This window comes from Elephas maximus, chromosome 18 (assembly GCF_024166365.1).
Source record: "Elephas maximus indicus isolate mEleMax1 chromosome 18, mEleMax1 primary haplotype, whole genome shotgun sequence".
NCBI classification, from domain to species: Eukaryota; Metazoa; Chordata; class Mammalia; order Proboscidea; family Elephantidae; genus Elephas; species Elephas maximus.
In genome coordinates, this window is record NC_064836.1 from 72302677 (window position 1) to 72326656 (window position 23980).

A 23980-nucleotide genomic window follows, 5' to 3' on the forward strand; every position below is an offset into this window, starting at 1 on the left:
TCAGTTTTAAGGGGGGTTTTCCTGGGGATGTGGCCTGCACCCAACAAACATATGGACATTCTGGCAAAGCTTACTTGCTTGCTCTGGATCCTGTTTCTGGCTCATTATCATCTGACCTCTAGTTCTTGGGACTTGAGCCAATAGCTTGTCATCTGACCTGCAGCCTTGGGGATTCACCATCTTCCACAGCCCTGTGAGCCAGTAACCTGCTGTCTGACCTGCCAATTCTGGGTTAGTCAGCCCCTGCATCCATGTGAGTCAGGAGAAGCCTCCAGCCAACATCTGATCCAAGGACTTTGGGACTTGCCAGCCTCCACCACTGCGTGAGCCATTTCCTTGAAATAAATCTCTCCCCCCCGTTCCTCACTCTCTTTCTCTCTCTACGTGTGTGCGCGTGTGTGTGTATACATACATATACACACATACATACGTATGGAGTCCTGGGTTAAGAGCTGGGTGGTGCAGTAGGGTAAGAGCTCGGCTGCTAATCAAAAGCTTGGTAGTTCGAATCCATCAGTTGGAAGCCCTATGGGGCATGTCTACTTTATCCTATAAGGTCGCTATGAGTTGGACTTGATTCTACAGGAACGGGTTTGGTTTTTTATTGGCGTCTCTGTGTGTGTGTGTGTGTGTGTGTGTGTGTGTATACACACTTCACTAGCTCTGCTTCTCTGGAGAACCCAGCCTAAGAGAGATGCTCAGCCTTTAGAAGGAGAGTGATCATAATACCCCCAAATAACCTTAAAATAAGATAAAATAGCATAAAAGCCTGTAAGTACCATAAAACTGATACAAACAAAATATTACTGGAGATTATACCTGTTTAGAAGAACAAGAAAGCTTTCATGAAGGCATCATTTGAGAGAAACAAGGCATTAAAGGAGTAGCGTGAATAAGGATGGAATCTGTTTTTAAACTGCTTAGTAAAATTCAATTTCGCAGGACTGTGTGATATCCATAGGATTCTAAGTAGAAGATGTCTGACAAGATAAATTAGTGTCATATTATCAAGACCCTCAAATGCTGAACAGTGTTTGAATTCATTCTGACAGGTAACAAAAATTGCTAAAAGTTACTAATGGGAACTTCATTCATAAAGCAGTTTAAGTAGAATGAAGGTAGATGGGGCCAAGATGGCAAACTAGCCAGAAGCTTCCACTGAGCCCTCTTACAACAAAGACCTATCTGATACCTCTCCCCTCTGCCCCAGCTGGCTTCATTAACAGTTGATTTTCCTGGGCCTGAGATAGAATCTGCTGCACTTCCTGAGACATTCTCCAGGCCCAGGAGAAGGAACAAATTAACAAACGGGGGGAAAAATACTCTGCACGTTCCCCTAATCTGGAAGCACAGAGCAGAAACAGCTCCAGCCCATGCATAAGTGATCCACAGACTTTGTCTCTCATCCTTACATGGATCCAGGTGGCTATAACATTGCAATGGCAACTGTGTTAGAGGTCTAATTGTTTCAGCTGTGCAGTGGAGAGGCAGGTTTTGGAGGTCTGATACTGCTCTGCCTATTGAACAAGGCCTTCACCTACCCACGGCAGGGGCCTGAGGACTAGAGGATCCATCCATGCCACCTAGTCACTCGTGAAAGGATGGTGGTGCCTACCAGTCCTTACACATGTAAGCATTGGGCGCCTAAGGTACAGCTGCAGAGCCTATGTACCAGAGCGCTCTAAAGAACAGAGAAGCTCCTTCCTCACAGACACTTGGGGGAAGGCTGCCACCCCCCTGCCATCCTGAGTGTGAACCCCTGCCACCACCAGAAACCAGTGCATACACCCATCACCACTGCTCCTCTAAGATAGTAGGTGAGAGCCTACACCACACACTAGGTGACCAACTATCACAACACCTGAGCTGAATCTATTCAAGAATAGTGAATGGACTGCTAGGCTCATATACCTGGCAACAGCTCTAGCCATCTGGTAACAGGATATTAGTGCTTCAAAGGCTCCAATAACCAAGGGAGCTCACTCTAGTAGCCTATTTGGCTATATTGAAACAAAACAAAGCAAGAAACTAGGACACAGTGAGCAAATATAAAATACATTATTACAATAACTTATAGATAGCTCAGAGACAACAGTCGATATCAAATCACATAAAGAAGCAAACCATGATTGCTTCAACAAACTCCCAAAACAGAGAATCAAGGACCATCCCGGATGAAGATGTATTCCTGGAATTACCAGATGCAGAATACAAAAGACTAACATACAGAAGTCTTCAAGAAATCAGAAATGAGATCAGGCAACACACAGAAAAAGCCAAGGGACGCACAGATAAAGCAGTTAATTAAAAAGATTATTCAGGAATATAATGAAAAATTTAATAAACTGCACAAATCCATACAGAGACAGCAATCAGAAATTCAGATTAACAATAAAATTACAGAAATAGACTACTCAATAGAAAGTCAGAGGAGCAGAACTGAGGAACTGGAAAGCAGAATTAGTGTGACTGAAGATAAAACACTTGGCAACAATACAATGAAAAATCTGATAAAAGAACTTTTTAAAAATGAAAAAAAATCTAAGAATCGTGTGGGACTCTATCAAGAAGAATAACCTTCAAGGGATTAGAATACCACAATAGGGAGCGATAACAGAAAATACAGAGAGAATTGTTGAAGATTTGTTGGCAGAAAACTTCCCTGATATCATGAAAGATGAAAGGACATCTACCCAAGACACTCATTGAACCGCATACAATGTAGATACCGAAAGAAAGTCATCAAGACATATTATCATCAAACTTGCCAAAACCAAAGATAAACAGAAAATTTTAACAACAGCCAGGGATAAGCGAAAAGTCACCTACAAAGGAGAATCAGAAAGATTAAATTCAGACTACTCGGCAGAAACCATTCAGACAAGAAGGCAATGGGATGACATATACAAAGCATTGAAGGAGAAAACCTCCCAGCCAAGAACCATATATCCAGGAAAATTGTTTCTCAAATATGAAGGCAAAATAAGATGTTTACGGATAAACAAAAGCTTAGAGGATTTACGAAAACCACAAGAAACACTAAAGGGAATTCTCTGGATAGGAAATCAACAACATCAGATATCAAACCAACACTAAAACATAGAACAGAGCAACTAGATATCAAGTCAAATAGGGAAATGACAAAAATTTATCAAGATTTAAAAAAAAAAAGCTCAAAACAGGAAGTCAGGGATGTCATTACATAAAAGATGCCATTAAATCAATAAAGAGGCACTAAATAAAGCAGGCATAGATCTTCCACATGGAGAGGAAATCAAGGCAATATAGGGAGATAAAACTTAGAAAAAAAGGGGTAAATATCAAGGTAACCAAAAAGAAGGCTAACAATCCTACACTTCAAAATAAAAAACAAGATAAACATAAAGATGCAGCAAAAACAAATTAAACCACAATGAAAGAGAGCAACATACAATTTACAAAGAAAAACTTCTCAGCACAAAAAAGTAAGTGGAAAAATGAAACTGTCAACAACACACAAAAAGGCATCAAACTGACAGCACTAAACTCATACCTATTTATAATCACGTTGAATGTAAATGGACTAAATGCACCGATAAAGAGACAGAGAGTTGCTGAATGGACTAAAAAAATACGATCCGGCTATATGCTACCTACAATAGACACACCTTAGACTTAAAGACACAGACTAAAATTCAAAGGATGGAAAAAATATATCAAGCAAACAACAATCAAAAAACAGCAGGAGTAGCTATACTCATTTATGACAAAAGAGACTTCAAACTTAAATCTACCACAAAGGATAAGGAAGGACACTATATAATGATTAAAGAGATAATATACCAGGTGGATATTACTATATTAAATATTTATACACCCAATGACAGGGCTTCAAGATACATAAAACAAACTCTAACAGCATTGAAAAACAAGAGACAGCTCCACAGTAATAGTAGGAGATTTCAACACACCACTTTCAGTGAAGGACTGAACATCCAGAAGGCTCAATAAAGACACGGAAGATCTAAATGCCACAATCAACCAACCTGACCTCATAGACATATACAGAACACTCTACCCAACAGCAGCCAAGTATACTTTCTTTTCTAGTGCACATGGAACATTCTCTAGAATAGACCACATATTAGGTCATAAAGCAGGCCTTAACAGAGCCCAAAACATCAAAATATTACAAAGCATCTTCTCTGACGGTAAGGCCATAAAAGTAGAATAACAGAAAAAGCAGGGGAAAGAAATCAAACACTTGGAAACTGAACAATACTCTGCTCAAAAATGACTGGGTTATAGAAGACATCAAGGATGGAATAAGGAAATTCTAGAATCCAATGAGAATAAAAACACTTCCTATCAGAACCTTTGGGACACAGCAAAAGCAGTGCTCAGAGGTCAATTTATATCAATAAATGCAAACATACAAAAAGAAGAAAGGGCCAAAATCAAAGAATTATCCCTACAACTTGAACAAATAGAGAGCAACAAAAGAAAACTTCAGGCACCAGAAGAAAGCAAATAATAAAAATCAGAGCAGGATTAAATGAAATAGAAAACAGAAAAACAACTGGAAGAGTTAATAAGACCAAAAGTAGGTTCTTTGAAAAGATTAACAAAATCGATAAACCACTGGCCAGACTGACAAAAGAAAAACAGGAGACAAAGCCAATAACTCGAATAAAAAATGAGATGGGCAATATCACAACAGACCCAAATGAAATTACAAGAATCATAACAAAGTACTCTAACAAATGTGAAAACCTAGAGCAAATGAACAAATTTCTAGAAAGACACTACTTACCTAAACTAACACAAAGACCTATAACAAAAGAAGAGACTGAAAAAGTAATCAAAAAACTCCCAACAAAAAAAAGCCCTGGCCCTGATGGCTTCACTGGAAAATTCTACCAAACTTTCAGAGAAGAGTTAACACGACTACTACTAAAGGTATTTCAGAGCATAGAAAGGAATGGAATACTCCCAAACTCATTCTATGAAGCCAGCATAACCCTGATTCCAAAACCAGGTAAAGACACTACAAAAAAAGAAAACTAAAGGCCAATATCCCCCATGAACTTAGACACAAAAATCCTCAACAAAATTCTAGCCAATAGAACTCACCACAACCAAGTGGGATTCATACCAGGTATGCAGGGATGGTTCAACATTAGAAAAACAATCAATGTAAGCCATCATATAAATAAAACAAAAGACAAGAATCACATGATCTTATCAACTGATGCAGAAAAGGCATTTGACAAAGTTCAAGACCCATTTGTAATAAAACTGTCAGAAAAATACGAATAGAAGGAATATTCCTAAACATAAAGGGCATTTATACAAAGCCAAACGCCAACACCATCCTAAATGGAAAGAGACTGAAACCATTCCCACTGAGAACAGGAACCAGACAAGGATGCCCTTTATCACCACTCTTATTTAACATTGTGCTGGAGGTCCTAGCCAGAGCTATAAGGCTAGATAAAGAAATAAAGGGCATCCAGATTGGCAAAGAAGAAGTAAAAGTATCTCTGTTTGCAGATGACATGATCTTATACACAGAAAAACCTAAAGAATCCTTAAGAAAATTACTGAAACTAAGAGTTCAGCAAAGTTCAGGATACAAGATAACATACACAAATCAGTTAGATTCCTCTACATCCACAAAGAGAGAGAGAAAGTGGAAATCACCAAATCAATACCATTTACAATAGCCCCTAAGAAGATAAAGTATTTAGGAACAAATACCTATACAAAGAAAACCACAAGACACTACTGCAAGAAACCAAGAGAGACCTTCATAAGCGGAAAAACATACCTTCTTCATGGATCTACAGATAAAATGCAATCCAAATCCAAATACCAGTGATATTTTTTAATGAGATAGAGAAACAAATCACCAACTTCATATGGAATAGAAAGAGACCCTTGATAAGTAAGAATTACTGAAAAAGAAGAACAAAGAGGAAGGCCTCATACTACCTGACTTTAGAACATATTATACTGCCACGGTAGTCAAAACAGCGTGGTACTGGTACAACAACAGATACATAGACCAATGGGATAGAATTAAGAATCCAGACATAAATCCATCCACATATGAGCAACTGATATTTGACAAAGGCCCAAAGTCTGTTAAATGGGGAAGAGGCAGTCTTTTTAACAAATGGTGGTGGCATAACTAGATAGCCATCTGCAAAAAAATGAAACAAGACCCATACCTCACACCATGCACAAAAACCAACTCAAAATGGATCAAAAACCTAAATATAAAATCTATAACAATAAAGTTCATGGAAGAAAAAATAGGATCAATGCTAGGAGCCCTAATACATGGCATAAACAGTATACAAACATTACTAGAACTGCAAAAATGGCAAAAGAGAAATTAGATAACTGGGAGCTCCTAAAAGTCAAACACCTAAGCTCATCCAAAGACTTCACCAAAAGAGTAAAAAGATTACCTACAGACTTAGAAAAAGCTATTAGCTATGACATCTCCGATCAGCAGCTGATCTCTAAAATCTACATGTTACTGCAAAAACTCAACAACAAAAAGACAAATAACCTCATGGGCAAAGGATATGAACAGGCATTTTACTGAAGAAGACATTCAGGTAGTTAACGGATACATGAGGAAATGCTCACGTTCATTATCCATTAGAGAAACGCAAATCAAAACTACAATGAGATTCCATCTCACTCCAACAAGGCTGGCATTAATCCAAAAAACACAGAATAATAAATGTTGGAGAGGTTGTGGAAAGACTGGAACACTTAGACACTGCTGGTGGGAACATAATATGGTACAACCACTTTGGAAATCGTTTAGGTGCTTCCTTAAAAAGCTAGAAATAGAACTACCATACGATCCAGTAATCCCACTCCTTGGAATATATCCTAGAGAAATAAGAGCCTTTACACAAACAGATACATGTACATCCATGTCCACTGCGCCACTGTTCACAATAGCAAAAAGATGGAAGCAACCAAGGTGCCCATCAATGGAGGAATGGATAAATTATGGTATATTCACACAATGGAATACTATGCATCAATAAAGAACAACGATGAATCTGTGAAATATTTCATGACATGGAGGAACCTGGAAGGCATTATGCTGACTGAAATTAGTCAGTTGCAAAAGGACAAATATTGTATGAGACCACTATTATATGAACTCAAGAAATACTTTAAACAGAGAAAAAAATATTCTTTGATGGTTACAAGAGGGAGGAGGGGGAGAAGAAGGGAGAGGGGAGTCGCTAATTAGATAGTAGGGAAGAACTCATTTAGGTGAAGGGATGGACAACAGACAGTACAGGAGAGGTCAGCATAACTGGACTATACCAAAGGCAGTTCCCTGAATAAATCAAATCCTTTGAAGGCCAGAGTAGCAGGGGCGCGAGTTTGGGGGCCACGGTTTCAGGGGACATCTAGGACAACTGGCATAATAAAAACTATTAAGAAAACATTCTGCATCCCACTTCAAAGAGTGGCGTCTGGGGTCTTAAATGCTAGCAAGCGGCCATCTAAGATGCATCAATTGGTCTCAACCCACCTGGAACAAAGAATGAAGAACACCAAAGACGCAAGGCAAGTATGAGCCCAAGACTCAGAATGGGCCACATAAATCAAAGACTACATCAGCCTGAGGCCAGAAGAACTAGATGGTGCTCGGCTATAACTGATGACTGCCATGACAGGGAACACAAAAGAGAATCCCTGAAGAAGCAGGAGAGCAGTGGGATGCAGATCCCAAATTCCAGTAGAAAGACCAGACTTAATGGTCTCACTGAGACCAGAGGGACCCCGGAGGTCATGGTCCCCAGAACGTCTGTTAGCCCAAGACAGGAACCATTCTCGAGGCCAACTCCTCAGACAGGGATTGGACTGGACTACAAGATAGAAAATGATACTGGTGAGGAGTGGGCTTCATCTGGGCAGCTCCTGACTGGAGGAGAGATGTCAAGGCCGAGGGGGACAGAAGCTGGCTGAATGGACACGGAAACACAGGGTGGAGAGAAGGAATGTGCTGTCTCATTAGGGGGAAGGCAACTAGGAGTATACAGCAAGGTGTATATAAGGTTTTGTATGAAAGACTGACTTGATTTGTAAACTTTCACTTAAAGCACAATAAAAATTTAAAAAAAAGAATGATGGTAGTAATGTACTAGGAAAAGGGATGCAGATACAAGGGGACTAGTTAAGAACATAAAACAACTGACGTGAGGTAAGGAGTAAAGGAAAAATAATCATGGTAGTAGGAGGAGATTAAAGCAATCTGAGAAACAAAATCCACTAAATTTGGTGTCTAAAAAAAAAAATTTTTTTTTTTTTTTTAGTTATGTAGTGCTGCTATAACAGAATACCACAAGCGAGTGGGCTTTAACAAACAGAAATTTATTTTCTCACAGTTTAGAAGGCCGGAAGTACAAATTCAGGGTCCCGGCTCTAGGGGAAGGCTTTCTCTTTCTGTTGGCTCTGGAGGAAGGTCCTTGCCTACTCTGAGTTTCTGTTCCTGGACGACCTTCACATGGCTTAGCATCAATCTTCCCCCATCTCTATTTTGCTAGCTTGCTTAATTTCTTTTATATCTCCAAAGTGACTGACTCAAGATATACCCTAAACTAATCCTTCCTCATTAACATAACAAAGATAACCATTCCCAAATGGGATTATAACCATAGGCATAGAGGTTAGGATTTACAACACATATTTTTGGGGGGACATAATTCAATCCTTAACATTCCACCTTTTGGCCCCCAAAAATTCATGTCCTTGCCACATACAAAACACATTTTTTAACCTCATCACATCATCTCAAAAGTCTTAAATCGACTTCAAGTCCAAGATCTTATCTTCTGAATCATCTAAATCATATATGGGTGAGACTTCAGGCATATTCCATTCTGGGGCAAAATTCCTCTTCATCTGGGAACCTGTCAAACCTAGAATACAAGTTACCTGTTTCCAAAGTACAATGTTGGAAAAAGCACAAGGTAGACATTTCCATTCATTACAAATGAGGGAAAGAAGGGATAACAGGCACCAAACAACCCCCAAACCCAGCAGAACAAATTACATCCACTCTCAAGGCATGAAAATAATCTCCTCTTCTGGGCCATCTGGCCAATGTCCCTGCCCTCCAGATTTAAGTGTTGGCCACACCCTCTGGATTCTGAATTCTGGGTGGAGGCCCTTTGGTCCTGGGCTTCAGCTCACCTTCCATGCCCTCTGCGATGGCAATTCAGCTCCCGCAGCTTTAGGTGGCCCCCTAGACCATCTGAGTGGCGACCCCAGCCCCTTGGCCCCAGCAGACTCTGTTCTACTGCCCACTGGGCATGGCAGCCCTGTCCTCTCAGCTTTCGGCGGCGGCCCCATCCCCCTGGCACAACTTAACAGCAGCCCCACACTATAGAATCTAGCTGGCAAAGATCCGACTCTTTGAAACCTAGGAGGTTGTGGCCCCACCCTTTGATACTGAGAAGGCCCTGCTTCCTGGGTTCCTTCCAATAGCTCTGCTGATCTCTGAGCTGCTCCAAGGATAGTTCTTTCCTTAGAGGACAAAAGATGTAGCTCCTTTAGCCTTTTTTCTGCGTGTAGAATTCCAAGATACAGACAGCGTTCTTTCTTTTCATTCATTCCCTATACTCTAAGCTGATGGGTTTTCTGCTGTGGGAGTTGGTTAGATTCATCAAAGACTTAACAAAAGACTGTGTAGCCACACCCTTGATGAACATTCTAGGACCCACGTCCTTCCATTTTTCACAGTTCATTTTTAAGTCCACCTTTTTCCTCTCGCAAGGAGAAACCACACAGCCCCATTAAGATCTTGCCTAGAAGTCTCTTCAGCCAGATATCCAAGTTCATCATGTAATAGTCCTACCTTCCACCAAACATCTGAACATAATTCAGACAAGTTCTCTGCCACTGCATAAAAAGCCTCACCCTTCCTCCACTGTCCAGTCACATGTTCATCGTTTTCTTTTAAAGCCTCACCAGAAGCACGTTTAACGCCCACGTTTCAAGCAACATCCTGTTGCTGGTGCCATACACATCCTCTAAGATGACAGAGGCTTTCTCCATAGATCTGCTCACTTCCTTCTCAGCCCTCACCAGAGCTGTCCTTGAAATCCACAATTCTACCAACAGTCTCTTCAAGGCAATCTAGGCTATTTGGAATTAGGCATCTTAAAACTCTTTCAGTTTCTACCCATTACTTAATTCCAAAACTGCTTTCAGATTTTAGGTATCTGACAGAGCAGCACCCCACGCTTCTGGTGCCAAATTCTGTCTTAGTTATCCAGTGCTGCTACAAAAGAAATACGACAAGGGGGTGGCTTTAACAAACAACTTTATTTTCTTACAGTTTAGAAAGCTAGAAGTCCTGATTCAGGGTGCCGGCTCTAGGGGAAGGCTTGCTCTTTCTGTCACCTCTAGAAGATGGTCCTTGTCTCTTTTGAGCTTCTGATCCTGGGCAATCTTCATGTGGCTTTGCATCAATCATTCCCCATCTCTGCTTTGCTTGTTTAATCCTTTTTATATATCAAAAGAGATTCACTCAAGATACACCCTATACTAATTCTGCCTGATTAACGTAACAAAGACGACCCATTCCCAAATGGGATTATAATCAGAGGAAGAGAGGTTAGGATTTACAACACGAATTTTGGGGGGATGTAATTCAATCCATAACACTTGGCAACTAACTAAAACATGTAGTGAGGGATAGGAGGGTATCAATGGAGACTTCCACTTCCAGCTAAGATAGAATAATTGGGACAGGATTTACCCTCTCGCTTTTCTGACAATATATGAAACAAAAAAGAACAGTGATCCCTGAGAGAAGTGGAACAAACGAGGTGAGCCTTACTATTGCCCCAGCTTTGAGAGTCTCCAGGCTGCAGCACAGACAGAGTGGAGCCCAGCGGACTACCAATGTTGAGCAGAGTCTGGGGAGACCAAACCAGCCAGAGTTGGCAGATCATAATACTGGAGCAGAAAGAGCTGTATACAGAGAGAACCCCAGACACCTAAAGAGTGCCTTTTAGCACAGCATTAATCACTGCATACATGTGAGGGCAGTACTCAAGGCTGGGAAAAGAACAATCCAAAAGATTAGAGGAAATGGTAGACCGTGTTCACACAGGCCAGGTACGGTGCTCTTCTACCAGCCAGAATAGAAAACTTCTTTGTTGATAGAGCACTGGGAAGGGTCTTTCTTCCGAAGTGGGAATTAATTCATTGGTTTCGCCTAACAAATTTTGAAAGCAAGACCCAAAAGCACCAATTTTTTCTAAACAACTCAACTATGTCCCGGAACAAAGCTCAAAAATTTTTATAGAAATACAAAATAGTCAGCACCCGATAAGGTGAAATTCACAAGGTGTGGCCTCTAATGAAAAAAATCACAAATGGGCAAAGGACTTGAACAGACATTTCATCAACAAGGATATTCAAATGGCCACCAAACACGTGAAAAGGTGCGTACCATCATTAGTCATCTGAGAGATGTAAATCAAAACTACAATGAGATACCACTTCATTCCCACTAGGATGACTAAAATAATAATAATAAATCTTGGCAAGGATATGGGGAAACTGGAACCCTTATCCACTGCTGATGGGAGTGTAAAATGGTACAGCCACTATGGAAAACTGCATGGTTGTTCCCTAAAAAACTAAAAATAGAACCACCATATGACCCAGCAATTTCATTCCTAGGTATATACCCAAAAGACTTAAAAGCAGAGATTCAAGCAGATACTTGTACACCAATGTTCATCGCAGCACTATTCACAATAGCCAGAAGGTGGAAACAACATAAAAGCCCATCAACAGATGGATGAATAAAAAAATAAGATGGTACATACATATAGTGGAATACTGCTCAGCCAGTAAGGAGAAATGAAGTCTTGATACATGCTACAATATGAACGGAGCTTGAACACATTACACTGAGTGAAATAAGTCAATCAAGAAAGGACAAATATTGTATGACCTCACAAATATAAGAAAATTAAGAAAACGCAAATGCACAGAGACCAGTTTATTAGTGGTTACCAGGGGCAGGAGTGAGAAAAAGGGGGTTAACAGTGATGGAAAAATCACATCGATTAAGGGTAGAGTTGCACAGCTGATTATCCTAACTGCTGTCAATAAGTTGCACACCTGTAACAAGTTTATTGGCATACATTGGGTGACAGATATATTTATAACCATGATAAAAAAAAGGGTAGCTGCTGAGGGTGCTTATGTATAACCAAACACCTCATGGGATTTGGTTCCCTCATTTGGAGGTTTAGGGTCATATGGGATATTCCAGTTAATTGGCCTAATAACATGTTTAGTGCTTCTGTTCTACCTCCTAATTCATTGTATAGGGCCTGGGGTCTTAAAAGCTTGCAAGCAGCCATCCAAGACACAACAATTGGTCTCTACTTGCCTGGCGCAACAGAGGAAAAAGGAGAGTCAGAAATAAGAGGATATGGAATGTGTGAGTGTCTCCATGAACAACTGCCTCCGTTGCCATGAGACCAGAAGAACTGGATAGTACCTGGCTACCATTACCGAACACTTTGATCAAAGATTCTGTAGAGGAATCCTGCTCAAAGAGGGTAAAATGCAGGACAGAAATTCAAATTCCCATGGACTCCAGACTTTCTGGTGCCATACAGGCTGGATATATCCCTGAAACTACTGCCCTGAGATAATCTTGAATCCTTAAACCAAAAATATCCCCTGAAGTCTCCTTAAAACCAAACAGTGCTTTTATTGTCAGGTGTCATCAAGTCAGTTCCAACTCATAGTGACACTATATACCACAGGACAAAGCACTCCCTGGTCCTGCACCATGCTCACAATCATTGTTATGCTTGAGACCATTGTTGCAGTCACTCTGTCAATCCATTTCGTTGAGGGTCTTTCTCATTTTTGCTGACCCCCTACTTTGCCAAGCATGATGCCCTTCTCCAGGGACTGATCCTTCCTGACAACATGTCAAAGTATGTAAGACGTAGTCTTGCTATCCTTGCTTCTAAGGAGCATTCTGGTTGTACTTCTTCCAAGACGGAGTTGTTCATCCTTTTGGCAGTCCATGTGTTTTCAATATTCTTCACCAACACCATAATTCAAAGGTATCAGTCTATTTATTCACTGTCCAACTTTTGCATGCATATCATGTGACTGAAAATACCATGATTTGGGTCAGGCACACCTTAGCCTTCAAGGTGACATTCTGCTTTTCAACACTTTAAAGAGGTCTTTTTCAGCAGATTTGACCAATGAGATGTGTCTTTTGATTTCCTGACTGATGCCTCCATGAGTGTTAATTGTGGAACCAATTAAATGAAACCCTTGACAACTTTAACCTTTTCCCCGTTTATCATGATGTTGCTTATTGGTCCAGTTGTCAGGATTTCTGTTTTCTTTATGTTGAGGTGTAATTCATACCGTTTAGCTTAAACAGTAAAAAATGTCTACTTTTAGTACTAAGCTCTTTTAAGAACTTTCTATAAGGGATGAAATTGACCACATCAACTCAAAAGATTAGGTAGGAACCTTAGGGGGCACTGAGTTCATGTTCATGGGGAGGGACAACACAGAAAAGGAGGATGACAATGGTTGCACAACCTGAAGAATGTAATCAGTGTCACTGGACTGTATGTGTAGAAATTGTTGAATTGGTGTGTTTTGCTGTGTATATTCTCAAAAACAAAATAAGCAAAACTATTTTAAAAATCATCAGACATGCAAAGAAGCAAAAAAAAAAAAGTCATAATGTCATAATAAAGATAAAAATCAGGCAATTGAAATTGACCCAGAACTGAAACATACGTTAGAATAAGCAGAAAATGACATTAAACAGTTACTATAATTGTATTCCATATATTCAAAAAGTTAGAGATGTGGAAGATATAAAAAGACCCAAATCAAATGTCTAGAGATTAAATCTACAATATTTGAGATAAAGAGTAAATCGTCAGGTGAGATTTTGAGCTAAGTGACTGGAAAAAATGTAGTATTAGTAAATTAACAGGGCTTAGGTAAAATGATGATACATTTGGTTTGGGAAGGGTCAATGAAATAATTAGAAGATATATCCAGCATATGTTGGAAATGTAGGTCTAGGAATATTAATATGAGGGTTAGAAACAAATTTCCTTTGTGTAAAAGTTATAAGCACCTTCATATCTACTCCTTCAGCTTGGGTATACAAAGAGTTGAAACTGACATGGACTTTTCAAAGGACAGTTAACTCTTATATTGCCTTTAAAGGTACAAGAGATAACTGAAGAATTGTTTCTTTTCTGTTCCCAAAGGAATTTGTTAGTACTTCCTTCACTACAGTGATGACAGTAGTAAAAGTATAAGTCAGAAACAAACAAAACACACACACACAAAAACAGTAGCATTTCTGAAGTATACAGTATCTATGAGAAGTAAAGAAATGCAACTGAATTAGTCAACTCTGGAAAATTCTGGTAAGTAAAAATTTTCTGAATCTGAAAAAGGCAGGCACTCCTCGGAAACTCTATTCGGCAGTTCTACTCTGTACTACAGGGCTGCTATGAGTCGGAATCGACTCGACGGCACGGGGTTTTTTTTTAGTGTAAAACTATCTCAGAGGTATGGCTGTTTAAGAGCAAAACCTGTAGAACAAATGAGAGGATGATTTATCACTGTACTTACTTAAGATAGAAATCAATGATCACATCATTAAGAAATTCTCCTTCTTCTAAGCACTCCAGATCTTCATTAGTTACTCCTAATCCCCCTTTAGTAGGTGGTGGCGGGTATACAATTAGCCTTAAAAAGTAATATTACGGTTAAAATACATTGGTATGGAAAATTCTAGTGTAAAAGAAAATTATTATATGGAACAATAACAGAACAGTAGTATTCTATAACTAAAATCTGGAGAATAAAAAATGTTTGACGGGATACAGCAATTACATTTTACGTCCTTTATTTCCACAAGCTACTAATGACGTTCTCACTGAATATCACCTTTTCCCTTCCAAACCTTCCCACGTAGGTTAATCTCAATGACGTTCTAACTGAATACTACCTTTTCCCTTCCAAACCTCCCCACATAGGCCAATCTCAACGATGTTCTCACTGAATATCACCTTTCCCCTTCCAAACCTTCCCACGTAGGCTAATCTCAATATGTGCCTCATCGATTAACTACGTATCACAATCACTTACAATACCATTGAGGACGTGTCTCTTCCGCACAAATTAACTTACAAGCTGATGAAATGAAAAACAAATTCAAAATGGATTAAGGAGCTAAATGCGAAAACTAAAACTATAAAATTCTTGGAAGAAAATGCAGGAAGTAAATTCTTCGAAGAAATGCTAGGTCCAATGCTGTCGGACCTAGCTTTTAACCGTGGATAATTATAATAGAAAAGGGCAAACAGCAAAAGGCAAAATAAATAAATGGGACCTCATAAAAATTAAAAACTTCTGTTCATCAAAAGACTTTACAAAAAAAGTGAAAAGACAAGCTACCGACTGAAAGAGTATCTTCAGAAACCACACCTCCAACCAGAATCTAATAACCAAAATACATATAAAATTTTGATAACAATAAAAAGACAAACAACCCAATCATAAAAAGGGCAAAGGATATGAATAAACATTTCACTGAAGAGGACATTCAAATGGCTGCCAAACATATGAAAAGATGCTCAATGTCATTAGCCATTGGAAAGATGCAAATCAAAACTACAATGAGATACCATTTCACTCTCACTAGGATGACTAAGATAAAAAAAAAATAATAACAAATGTTGGTGAAGATGTAGGGAAATCCTCTGCCAGTGGAAATGCAAAACTGAATGAAATGATACCTATTATTTCTTAGTAAAGCTTTTTTTTAGCTTTCTCATACATAAAATTTTTCAAAGACTTACTGTCAGAATGAAAGTAAGATCAACACATTTCAAAACGTGAACTAAAAAGCAGCAATATGGATAAAAATTTCTATTACAAACAGGATATGGCACAGTACATACTTCTGAACAGGTCCAGTGTGCCTGACTTCTCGCCATTCTTCATCTGGATTAGATGTAATAGAAAGTGAGTAGCAACCACTACTTTGCTTCTGTAGGAAGGTGTAGGTAGGTCTGGCTGCGTCTGTGTTTGAGGACTGACAGATAATGACAAGGAAAAAGGTCTCCTTATACATATATAAATACAAGCATATTAACTCTCAAAAGCACAAAGTCAAAACCTAGACTTGTAAGAAAAAATGCTGGGACTAAAATCCATACTAGTGAGTTATATCTATACCTTCAGAATTTCTAGAAAGTAAGATATTAAAAAAAAAAAAAAGTAAGATACAATCAAGCTAAAATAACACTTTTGATCAGAAGATACTGTACACAAAATGGTCAATGTTTAATTTGGAGTATTATTCCCAGCTCTGGGCTCTATAAACTAAAAAAGAATTTGAAACCTCTGCAGTTCAAAATGAACAAAAGAGATAATAGTAGGTAAAAATAAAATTTTCAATTCAGAGGCTGAGTCTTTATAATAACATAAGTTCATATTTTGTTATTAAACGGAAAAGCCAGATATAAAGTTGTATATATAATAACTATACACAATTTTTGCAACAATATGCACAAAAGAGTGGTGAAGTCTTTATGCCTCATCCTCCACTAAAGTGACTTTCTACAGGCCCGTTAAAACATGTATGTAGGGGAAACTTAATAAACACTTTTTACTTTTCTTCCTATAGGTATGTGACATAGATATACAAGCTACATGTATGCTACCAACTTCCTATAAAAATAGTATTTTTTAACTTACTATCGTTTCAGGATAATTTTAGACTTAAAGAAGAGTTGCACAAAATAAACTTTTACCCAGCTTCCCCTAATGTTACCATCTTGTACACCATAGTGCGATTATCAAAACTAAGAAATTAACATTGGTATACTACTACTAAGTATAGACTTTCACTGTTTTTCTAGTAATATCCTTTTTCTGTTCTAGGATCCTATATAATTCCCTGACCATTAGTAACCTAGGACCACAGCCATGATACTTTTGAAGAGTACTGTTCAGTTACTTTACAAGTGAAGTGAATTTCTCTGGTTTTTCTCATGATTAGACTGAGGCTATGAATTACTGTGCAGAATACCACAGGAGTGGCATACCCTTCTCAGGGGGTACATCATGTTTATACATCTTGTTGCTGGTGATGTTTACTTTGATCCCTTGATTAAGGTGGTGTCTGCGTGATTTCTCCACTGTAAATTTATTATTTTTCCTTTTGTAATTAACATTTTAGAGGAAATGCTTTGAGACTATGCAAATATTCTATTGCTCCTTAAATTTTCACCCATTAATTTTAGCATTCATTGATGGATCTTGCCTGTAACAATTATTACTATGGTGTTCTAATGGTGATTTTAAATTTCCCTCATTCCTTTCATATTTATTAATTGAAATTTTTCTCTAAGGAAGAATTATTCCTTATCTTCCATTTATTATTCATTCATTCGGTTATCTACGTACATCAGCACAGACTTATGGATATTTTATTCTTTAGCTATAATCTCATACTATCAATACTGATTTTGTTGATCAAACCGTTCCAGCTTCGTTTGGCACTGGGGGCTCTTTCAGACTGGTTCCTGCACTCTTTCAATACAATGAAGCCTTCTGAAATCAGCCCAATTTCAATCAAAGAATTTTTACCCAACACCCCTACAAACTAATCATATGCTAACCTGAGACACTGATTTCACCTTCATTTCTTCAACAGCAGCAGTAGGTAAGGAACAAGTCGAAGCGCAGTAATAATGAATAAAAGAACTTTCTTTTGAAGAGAGGCTCTGAAACAAAGGAAATGCCTGAACCCAGGACAATGGATAAGACAGGTCTAATTTTCCACTGGTCGTACTTATTTCTGTCATAATATCTTTCAATTTCAATTCTTCTCTTTGTGAAATAGGATTGTGTAGCTCAAGGAAAATGAATTCGCTAGATTTTGCTATAAAAGAAAAAAAACAATATTTAGTACTATTTTTCAAGGATATAATTAAAACAATGAATTATTTACTAACAGTAAGGTTGGTATAAAAGCGAACAAAGTATTTTATATGTTATGTAATAACCCAGGCAAATTAAAATCACACAGTAGGTCATTAATAGTCTAGAACTAAAACTCACGAGTTTTGATACTCTACTACAGGAGAACGGAAACACTACAATGGCTATTGACTGCCGCATTTCCAGTGCGTGGCATTTAGTAGGTGATCTGCAAACATTTGTTATGAATACATAAATGAACAAATGAGTGAAAATTAAGCAGTTAATAATTTTTTCTAGCCTTCTCCATATATCAAATTTATCAATTAAGAAAGCATCCAATCATACATCTCCTTCAAAATCATTTCCTTTCACCAACCATTTCAACAATGGTCTCAAAAAACATTCTCTCCTTCTACCCTAATAATGATTATATATGGCTTATTATGTTTACCCAATCTTTACTACTTAATCATGAATTTTTCTAATGAACTTGTAAGTAATTAGGACACGGAAACAATTAAATTTACAGGTATAAAATTTAGTTCACCAATTAACATCTCTAATACTCAAGGGAGTAGGGGGAAGAAGGTTGGGAGGTCAAAGAGATAAGAATGAACCTTACTAATTTGATTTATCCACTTCCAAAAAAAAAAAAAAAAATTTTTTTTTTTTTTTAAACCAGATTCTTTTAGGAGTCTGAAACTAAAAAAAGTTGGGAAATCTCTCCAAATGCATATATACACGTTACGGGGGCACACAGAAAGGTGTGCAACCCAGTCTTACAGGAATGATGTGTACATAAACTAAGCTTTTTTCTTTTTTAAAATAAGCAATAGGAAATGTTGAAGGTAAAGACTTCTATATTTTATTTAACCTTGCCACTAATTACCTCTGCCACAGCTCATTATGAAACAAGACCAAGACACTTATAATAAGGTAGCAAAAGATAGCAACTGACTAAAAGTTATATAAGGTATTGCTTTTACTTTTAAATAATTTCCTTTGGTTGAATAAAACTATCAGGAGAAATTACTGTGAATACAATAATTTGTTTTATATAATATTAAGGAATAAAATTATTTTTAATTCAATGAAATGACTATATCCTATTATTTTAAAAGAAAACTGCTTTATTCACAGATTTCTCAGGTTATCCTGAAAGTCTGAAATCATTTTACACTTACATTGCTGGCTTAATACAGAATTTTCTAATTGAGTCTGAATCTCCTGAAGATAATTTGAAGACACCCAGAGGAAGAGGATGGTATGACTCCTTTTACTATGGTCGTCATCCTTACTTCTCCATAACCCAAACCTCTTCAAATACATGGTATCCACTAGCAATGACACCTCATTGAGGGACACTGAAACAAACAAAAGATAACTTATGACAACTGACAGTTCTTTGATACACTGTATTTTTCATGAAGGATTATAGCAAAGTGTTTTAGAAATATATTCCCAGCCCCCTAAACTTAGCTGAAGAACTCCAAGCAATACTATTAGAGTAAAAAATATATATATATCAATTACAATTATGAAGGGCTAAATGTTTATTAAATAATAATTAAATTTAGGAATTCAGCCTTTTATACTATATGATTTCAGTTATAACCAGGAAAGGGAAATTTGAGATTAAATAAATTCAGTAGCATAAAAATCTTGCCCAGAGAGATTTCTCACTATGCACTCTGATATCACTAGCAAAAATGTGTAGAGGGAGGCTACAGCTTACCAATGCAGAAAACTAATCATAATGTAACTTAGAAAACAAGGTATTTCTTCCCTGGTCAATGCTATAAATCAAGACTCCAAACATTACCATAAACCAATTTCTATCTTTCTAATAAATTACTTCCCTTCTTCTCCCAAAATATCTGCACTCCATGATAAAAAAACAAAAGATTCTCAAGAACAAGACAAGGTTCTGAACAGTCTAAGAAACAATTTCTTCTAAAATTCTTCCAGATTTTACTTCTCAGGCAATCACTCTGAATTATCAGTCTTTCTCCTTCATAATAAGCTAGGGAAATCACTAGTTTTTTAAACTGCAAAGACATATGGACACTGGCTTAAAGAAGTCCTGAGGTCATCTGGACCAACTTTAAGAAAGCAGCTGAGCCAAGAATACAAAGAATACAAATACTGGGTAACAAATCTCTTAGTATTCTCATCTCCTGGCGCCTTGCTATTCAGAGTGTAGTCCTCATGCCAGTGACACTCTCAGAGCCTGCAGAAATGCAGAACCTCAGGCCCCACCTCAGACCTACTGAATCAGAGTCTTTAGTGTAACAAGATCCTGAGGTGATTCATGTGAACACTAAAATCAGAAAAACATTTTAAAATGGGCATTCAAACATTTCATTTACCAGCCATCTTTAATGTTCCTGAGCCAGCCGTTCTATTCTTCACAACCTAACACCCCATTCTGAAAACTGTCACTGAAACTGGCTGCAAAAACTAACCAATTAAGGAGGGGTGAGAACCCTCAGCAAAGCTTCTCAGCAATTCTTCCTCATGCAGCTCACAGCCCCACAGACATATTCAATACTATATCTGTGAGATCTACACAATTATTTACTAACCCAACTGTTCCAGACTTTTAATATGGAAGCGAATTTTTCTTTAAGAAAACTACTTAAAAAGTCTCTTTTAGTCAGTGACTGCCCTGACAAGGAACACAACAGAAAAACCCTGAGTGAGCAGGAGAGCTGCGGGGTGCAGACCTCAAATTCTCATAAAAAGACCAGACTTAATGGTCTGACTGAGACTAGAAGGACCTTGGAGGTCACGGTGCCCAGACCTTCTGTTAGCCCAGGACAAGAACCATTCCCAAAGCCAACTCTTCAGACGGACTGGACTGGACCATGGGATAGAAAATGATGCTGGTGAGTAGTGAACTTCTTGAATCAAGTAAGACATATGAGACTATGTGGGCAGTTCCTGTCTAGAGAGGAGATGAGAGGGCAGAGGGGGTCAGAAACTGGCTGAATGGACACGAAAACAGAGAGTGGAGGGTAGGAGTGTGCTGTCTCATTAGGGGAGAGCAACTAGAAGTATATAGCAAGGTGTATATAAATTTTTGTATGAGACTGACTTATTTTGTAAACTTTCACTTAGAGCACAATAAAAATTGGAAAAAAAAGTCTCCTTTAGAAAGATTAATCCAAAGGACTAATGGACTACAACTACCACAACCTCCACCGGACTGAGCCCAGAACAACTAGATGGTGCCTGGTTTCCACCACTGACTGCTCCGGCAAGGATCATATTACAGGGTCCCAGACAGAACAGTAGGAAAAAAAAATTCAAATTCACACATATACACACACAAAAAAAGACCAGCCTTGCTGGTCTGCCAGAGGCTGGAGAAATCTGAGAGTATGGCCCCTGCACACCCTTTTAACTCAGTACTGAAGTCACTCCTGAGGTTCCCCTTCAGCCAAAGATTAGACAGGTCTACAGGGCCAACAATAACATATGTGAGGGACGTGCTTTGTAGTTCAATCACGTATATGAGACTAATGGGCACACCAGCCCAAAGGCAAAGACCAGAAGGCAGGAAGGGACAGGAAAACTGGACAAATGGAAACGGGGAACCCGAGGCTGAGAAGGGGAGATTGTTGACACATTACAGGGTTGGCAACCAATGTCACAAAACAACTTGTGTATTAATTGTTAAATAAGAAGCTAATTTGCTCTGTAAACTTTCACTTGTATCACAATTTTTTAAAAAAATGAAAAAATAAAATAAAAAGTTTCCCTTAAAAAAGGAGATTTAGCACCATCTTGAAGAGAAATTACCTCATTACCAACTTCTTCCCCAATATGCGGTTTTTCTGTACACAGCTATGGCAGATCTGAAAGTGGGAACTGCTTACCCACTTTTCATTCCATCTTCTTCCTTAGTAACAAAACCCTACATTTATTCAGGACAGCAATATACCAAGCTTAAAAAAGAAAAAAACTTCCTAGCTTCTTTTGCAAATAAATGTGCGGCCAGATGACTAAGTTCTAGATAATAAAATGGAAGAAGAGGTGAGGTGGCATTGACTTCCAGGAAGGCACTTCAAAAGGGTGAGAGGCAGGTGGCATGTGCCCTTTTTACTGCTTACCCTACTTCCTACTTTCTGCCTGGGACATAAACGTGATGATGGGACCGTGAGACAAACCTGAGGATGAAAGCCCTGCATCAGGGATGACACTTTAAAAAAAAAACAGATGAGCCTGGGCCCCTAATGGCCAGTAAGACATCATATCAGCCCTATTCAGCCTACCTCTGGAGTTCTTCAATGTGAAGGGAAAAATACTTCTATTTTCTTCAAGCCACTATTACTAACAGCCAAATACAACATAAATATGCAAAAACCATTTTTTTCTCAGCTGCTATGGAGAAAGAATAAATATTTGGACCCTTAGGTTCCCATCTACAAAAAAAACCTTTTATATGCATATCTTGTTTTTAAAAGATTTTTTCATATGGACACTTATCATAGACAGGATTTGGGGAAAAAAGACTAATATTTTCCTGTTGACTTCCATTACAAAATTATAAATTCACTACCACTGAAAAGAGTATTTTCCCATGATTTCTAATGGAAGTTGTCTTTTCAAAATTATGTGGCATCACAGGGGGAAGACGTCATGTGAAGATGCATTTACAAGCCAGGGAATGCCAGGGACTGATGGGAGCCACCAGAAGTTAGTATGCAACAGTTTCTCTCTCAGAGCCCTCAAAGAGAAATCAACACGGCGGCCAATACCCTGATTCGAACTTATAGCCTCCAGAACAGTGAGACAATAAATTTCTGCTTTTTAAGGCCTAAAAAAAAAGAAAAACTCTTATCAGATCAAAATTTTTTAAGTAAGTAATATTTGAAACAAAATATGAATATTAATTAAGAAAACCTAAAATATAAAAAGTTGAGGTTTATATCATAAGAATTTGAGGGCAGCTCACTCTGTTACCCAGGACTTCAATTATAAATGATGGCACTATCTTTTCTAAAATCATTATTGCCTTTCAAAATCACAGGCCTTTATTTATTTCTTCTAAATAACTAATGTTATAGTAGTATTCCTTCACAATTTACTAAAACTTCCTAATTAGGACTATCGATGTATTTATTCTGGGCCTTATATATTCTTACTATATATGGTGGTCTCCTAATTATTAGATTCATTACCATAATGTACAGTTCTGGTTTTCTACACATGGGTATCTGTGAGTTCAATTAAAGTCACTTTGATGACATCTCTAGAACTGCCACAGAAGCTTCCTCTTCCCTAGTTCATATCTGAAATGCTGTGTACATTTTTTTCTTCCTCATTCTTTTCACAATACATTCTCTAAAGAGACTATCTTCTATTGCCTTCCCCCCCTCCCCCATAGTGTCATTATTTATTCTGAAAGGATTTTAGGGGAGAGAGGGACTGACAAAATGGGTCTGAGTTGCAGGTACACTTTGCTGTCTACCTATTCAATATGAAATCACATAAAAATCTCTCTTCTCTACAAAAACATTTTTACATTATACTTCTCTCCCTAAGGTTCTCATTTTTATATACCAGAAATATTCTTCCTTTCTATCTAAACTTTATTTCTGTTAATGCCAAGAAATCACCATGAGTTCCCTTAGTATTATTTAACTTGAAGTCATTAAAACAACACAATACTATTTTCAGTATTTTAAAACATCTTAACTCCTTTTAAAGCTGCTTAAAAAAATTTAAAAAAAAAGCTAAGTTAATCTCAAGCTTGTCATTAAACTGCTTTAGTTTCACTTAAAGTCTATACAGAAAAAAAATTACTATTTCACTTAAAGTCTATACAGAAAAAAAAATTACAGAAAACGTTGACAAAGCATTTCAAATTTTTTGCTGATCATTTATTTTATACTCAAAATCGCAGTGAAAAGAGGTCATAAAGACA

At 37.9% G+C, this 23980-nt stretch overlaps 1 protein-coding gene across 5 annotated transcripts in view; it reads right to left on the bottom strand.

Annotated features, from left to right (window-relative positions):
* Window positions 1-23980, bottom strand: part of SENP7 (SUMO specific peptidase 7) — a 175075-nt gene that overhangs the window by 20919 nt on the left and 130176 nt on the right. For all 5 annotated transcript variants that reach the window (XM_049858319.1, XM_049858317.1, XM_049858316.1 and 2 more), the window contains 4 exons: window positions 19233-19412; window positions 17745-18007; window positions 16020-16153; window positions 14686-14802 (listed from right to left, as the gene is read on the bottom strand). In XM_049858319.1, coding sequence (XP_049714276.1) covers window positions 14686-14802; window positions 16020-16153; window positions 17745-18007; window positions 19233-19412 — 694 coding nt within the window. The remainder of the gene's footprint in view (window positions 1-14685; window positions 14803-16019; window positions 16154-17744; window positions 18008-19232; window positions 19413-23980) is intronic.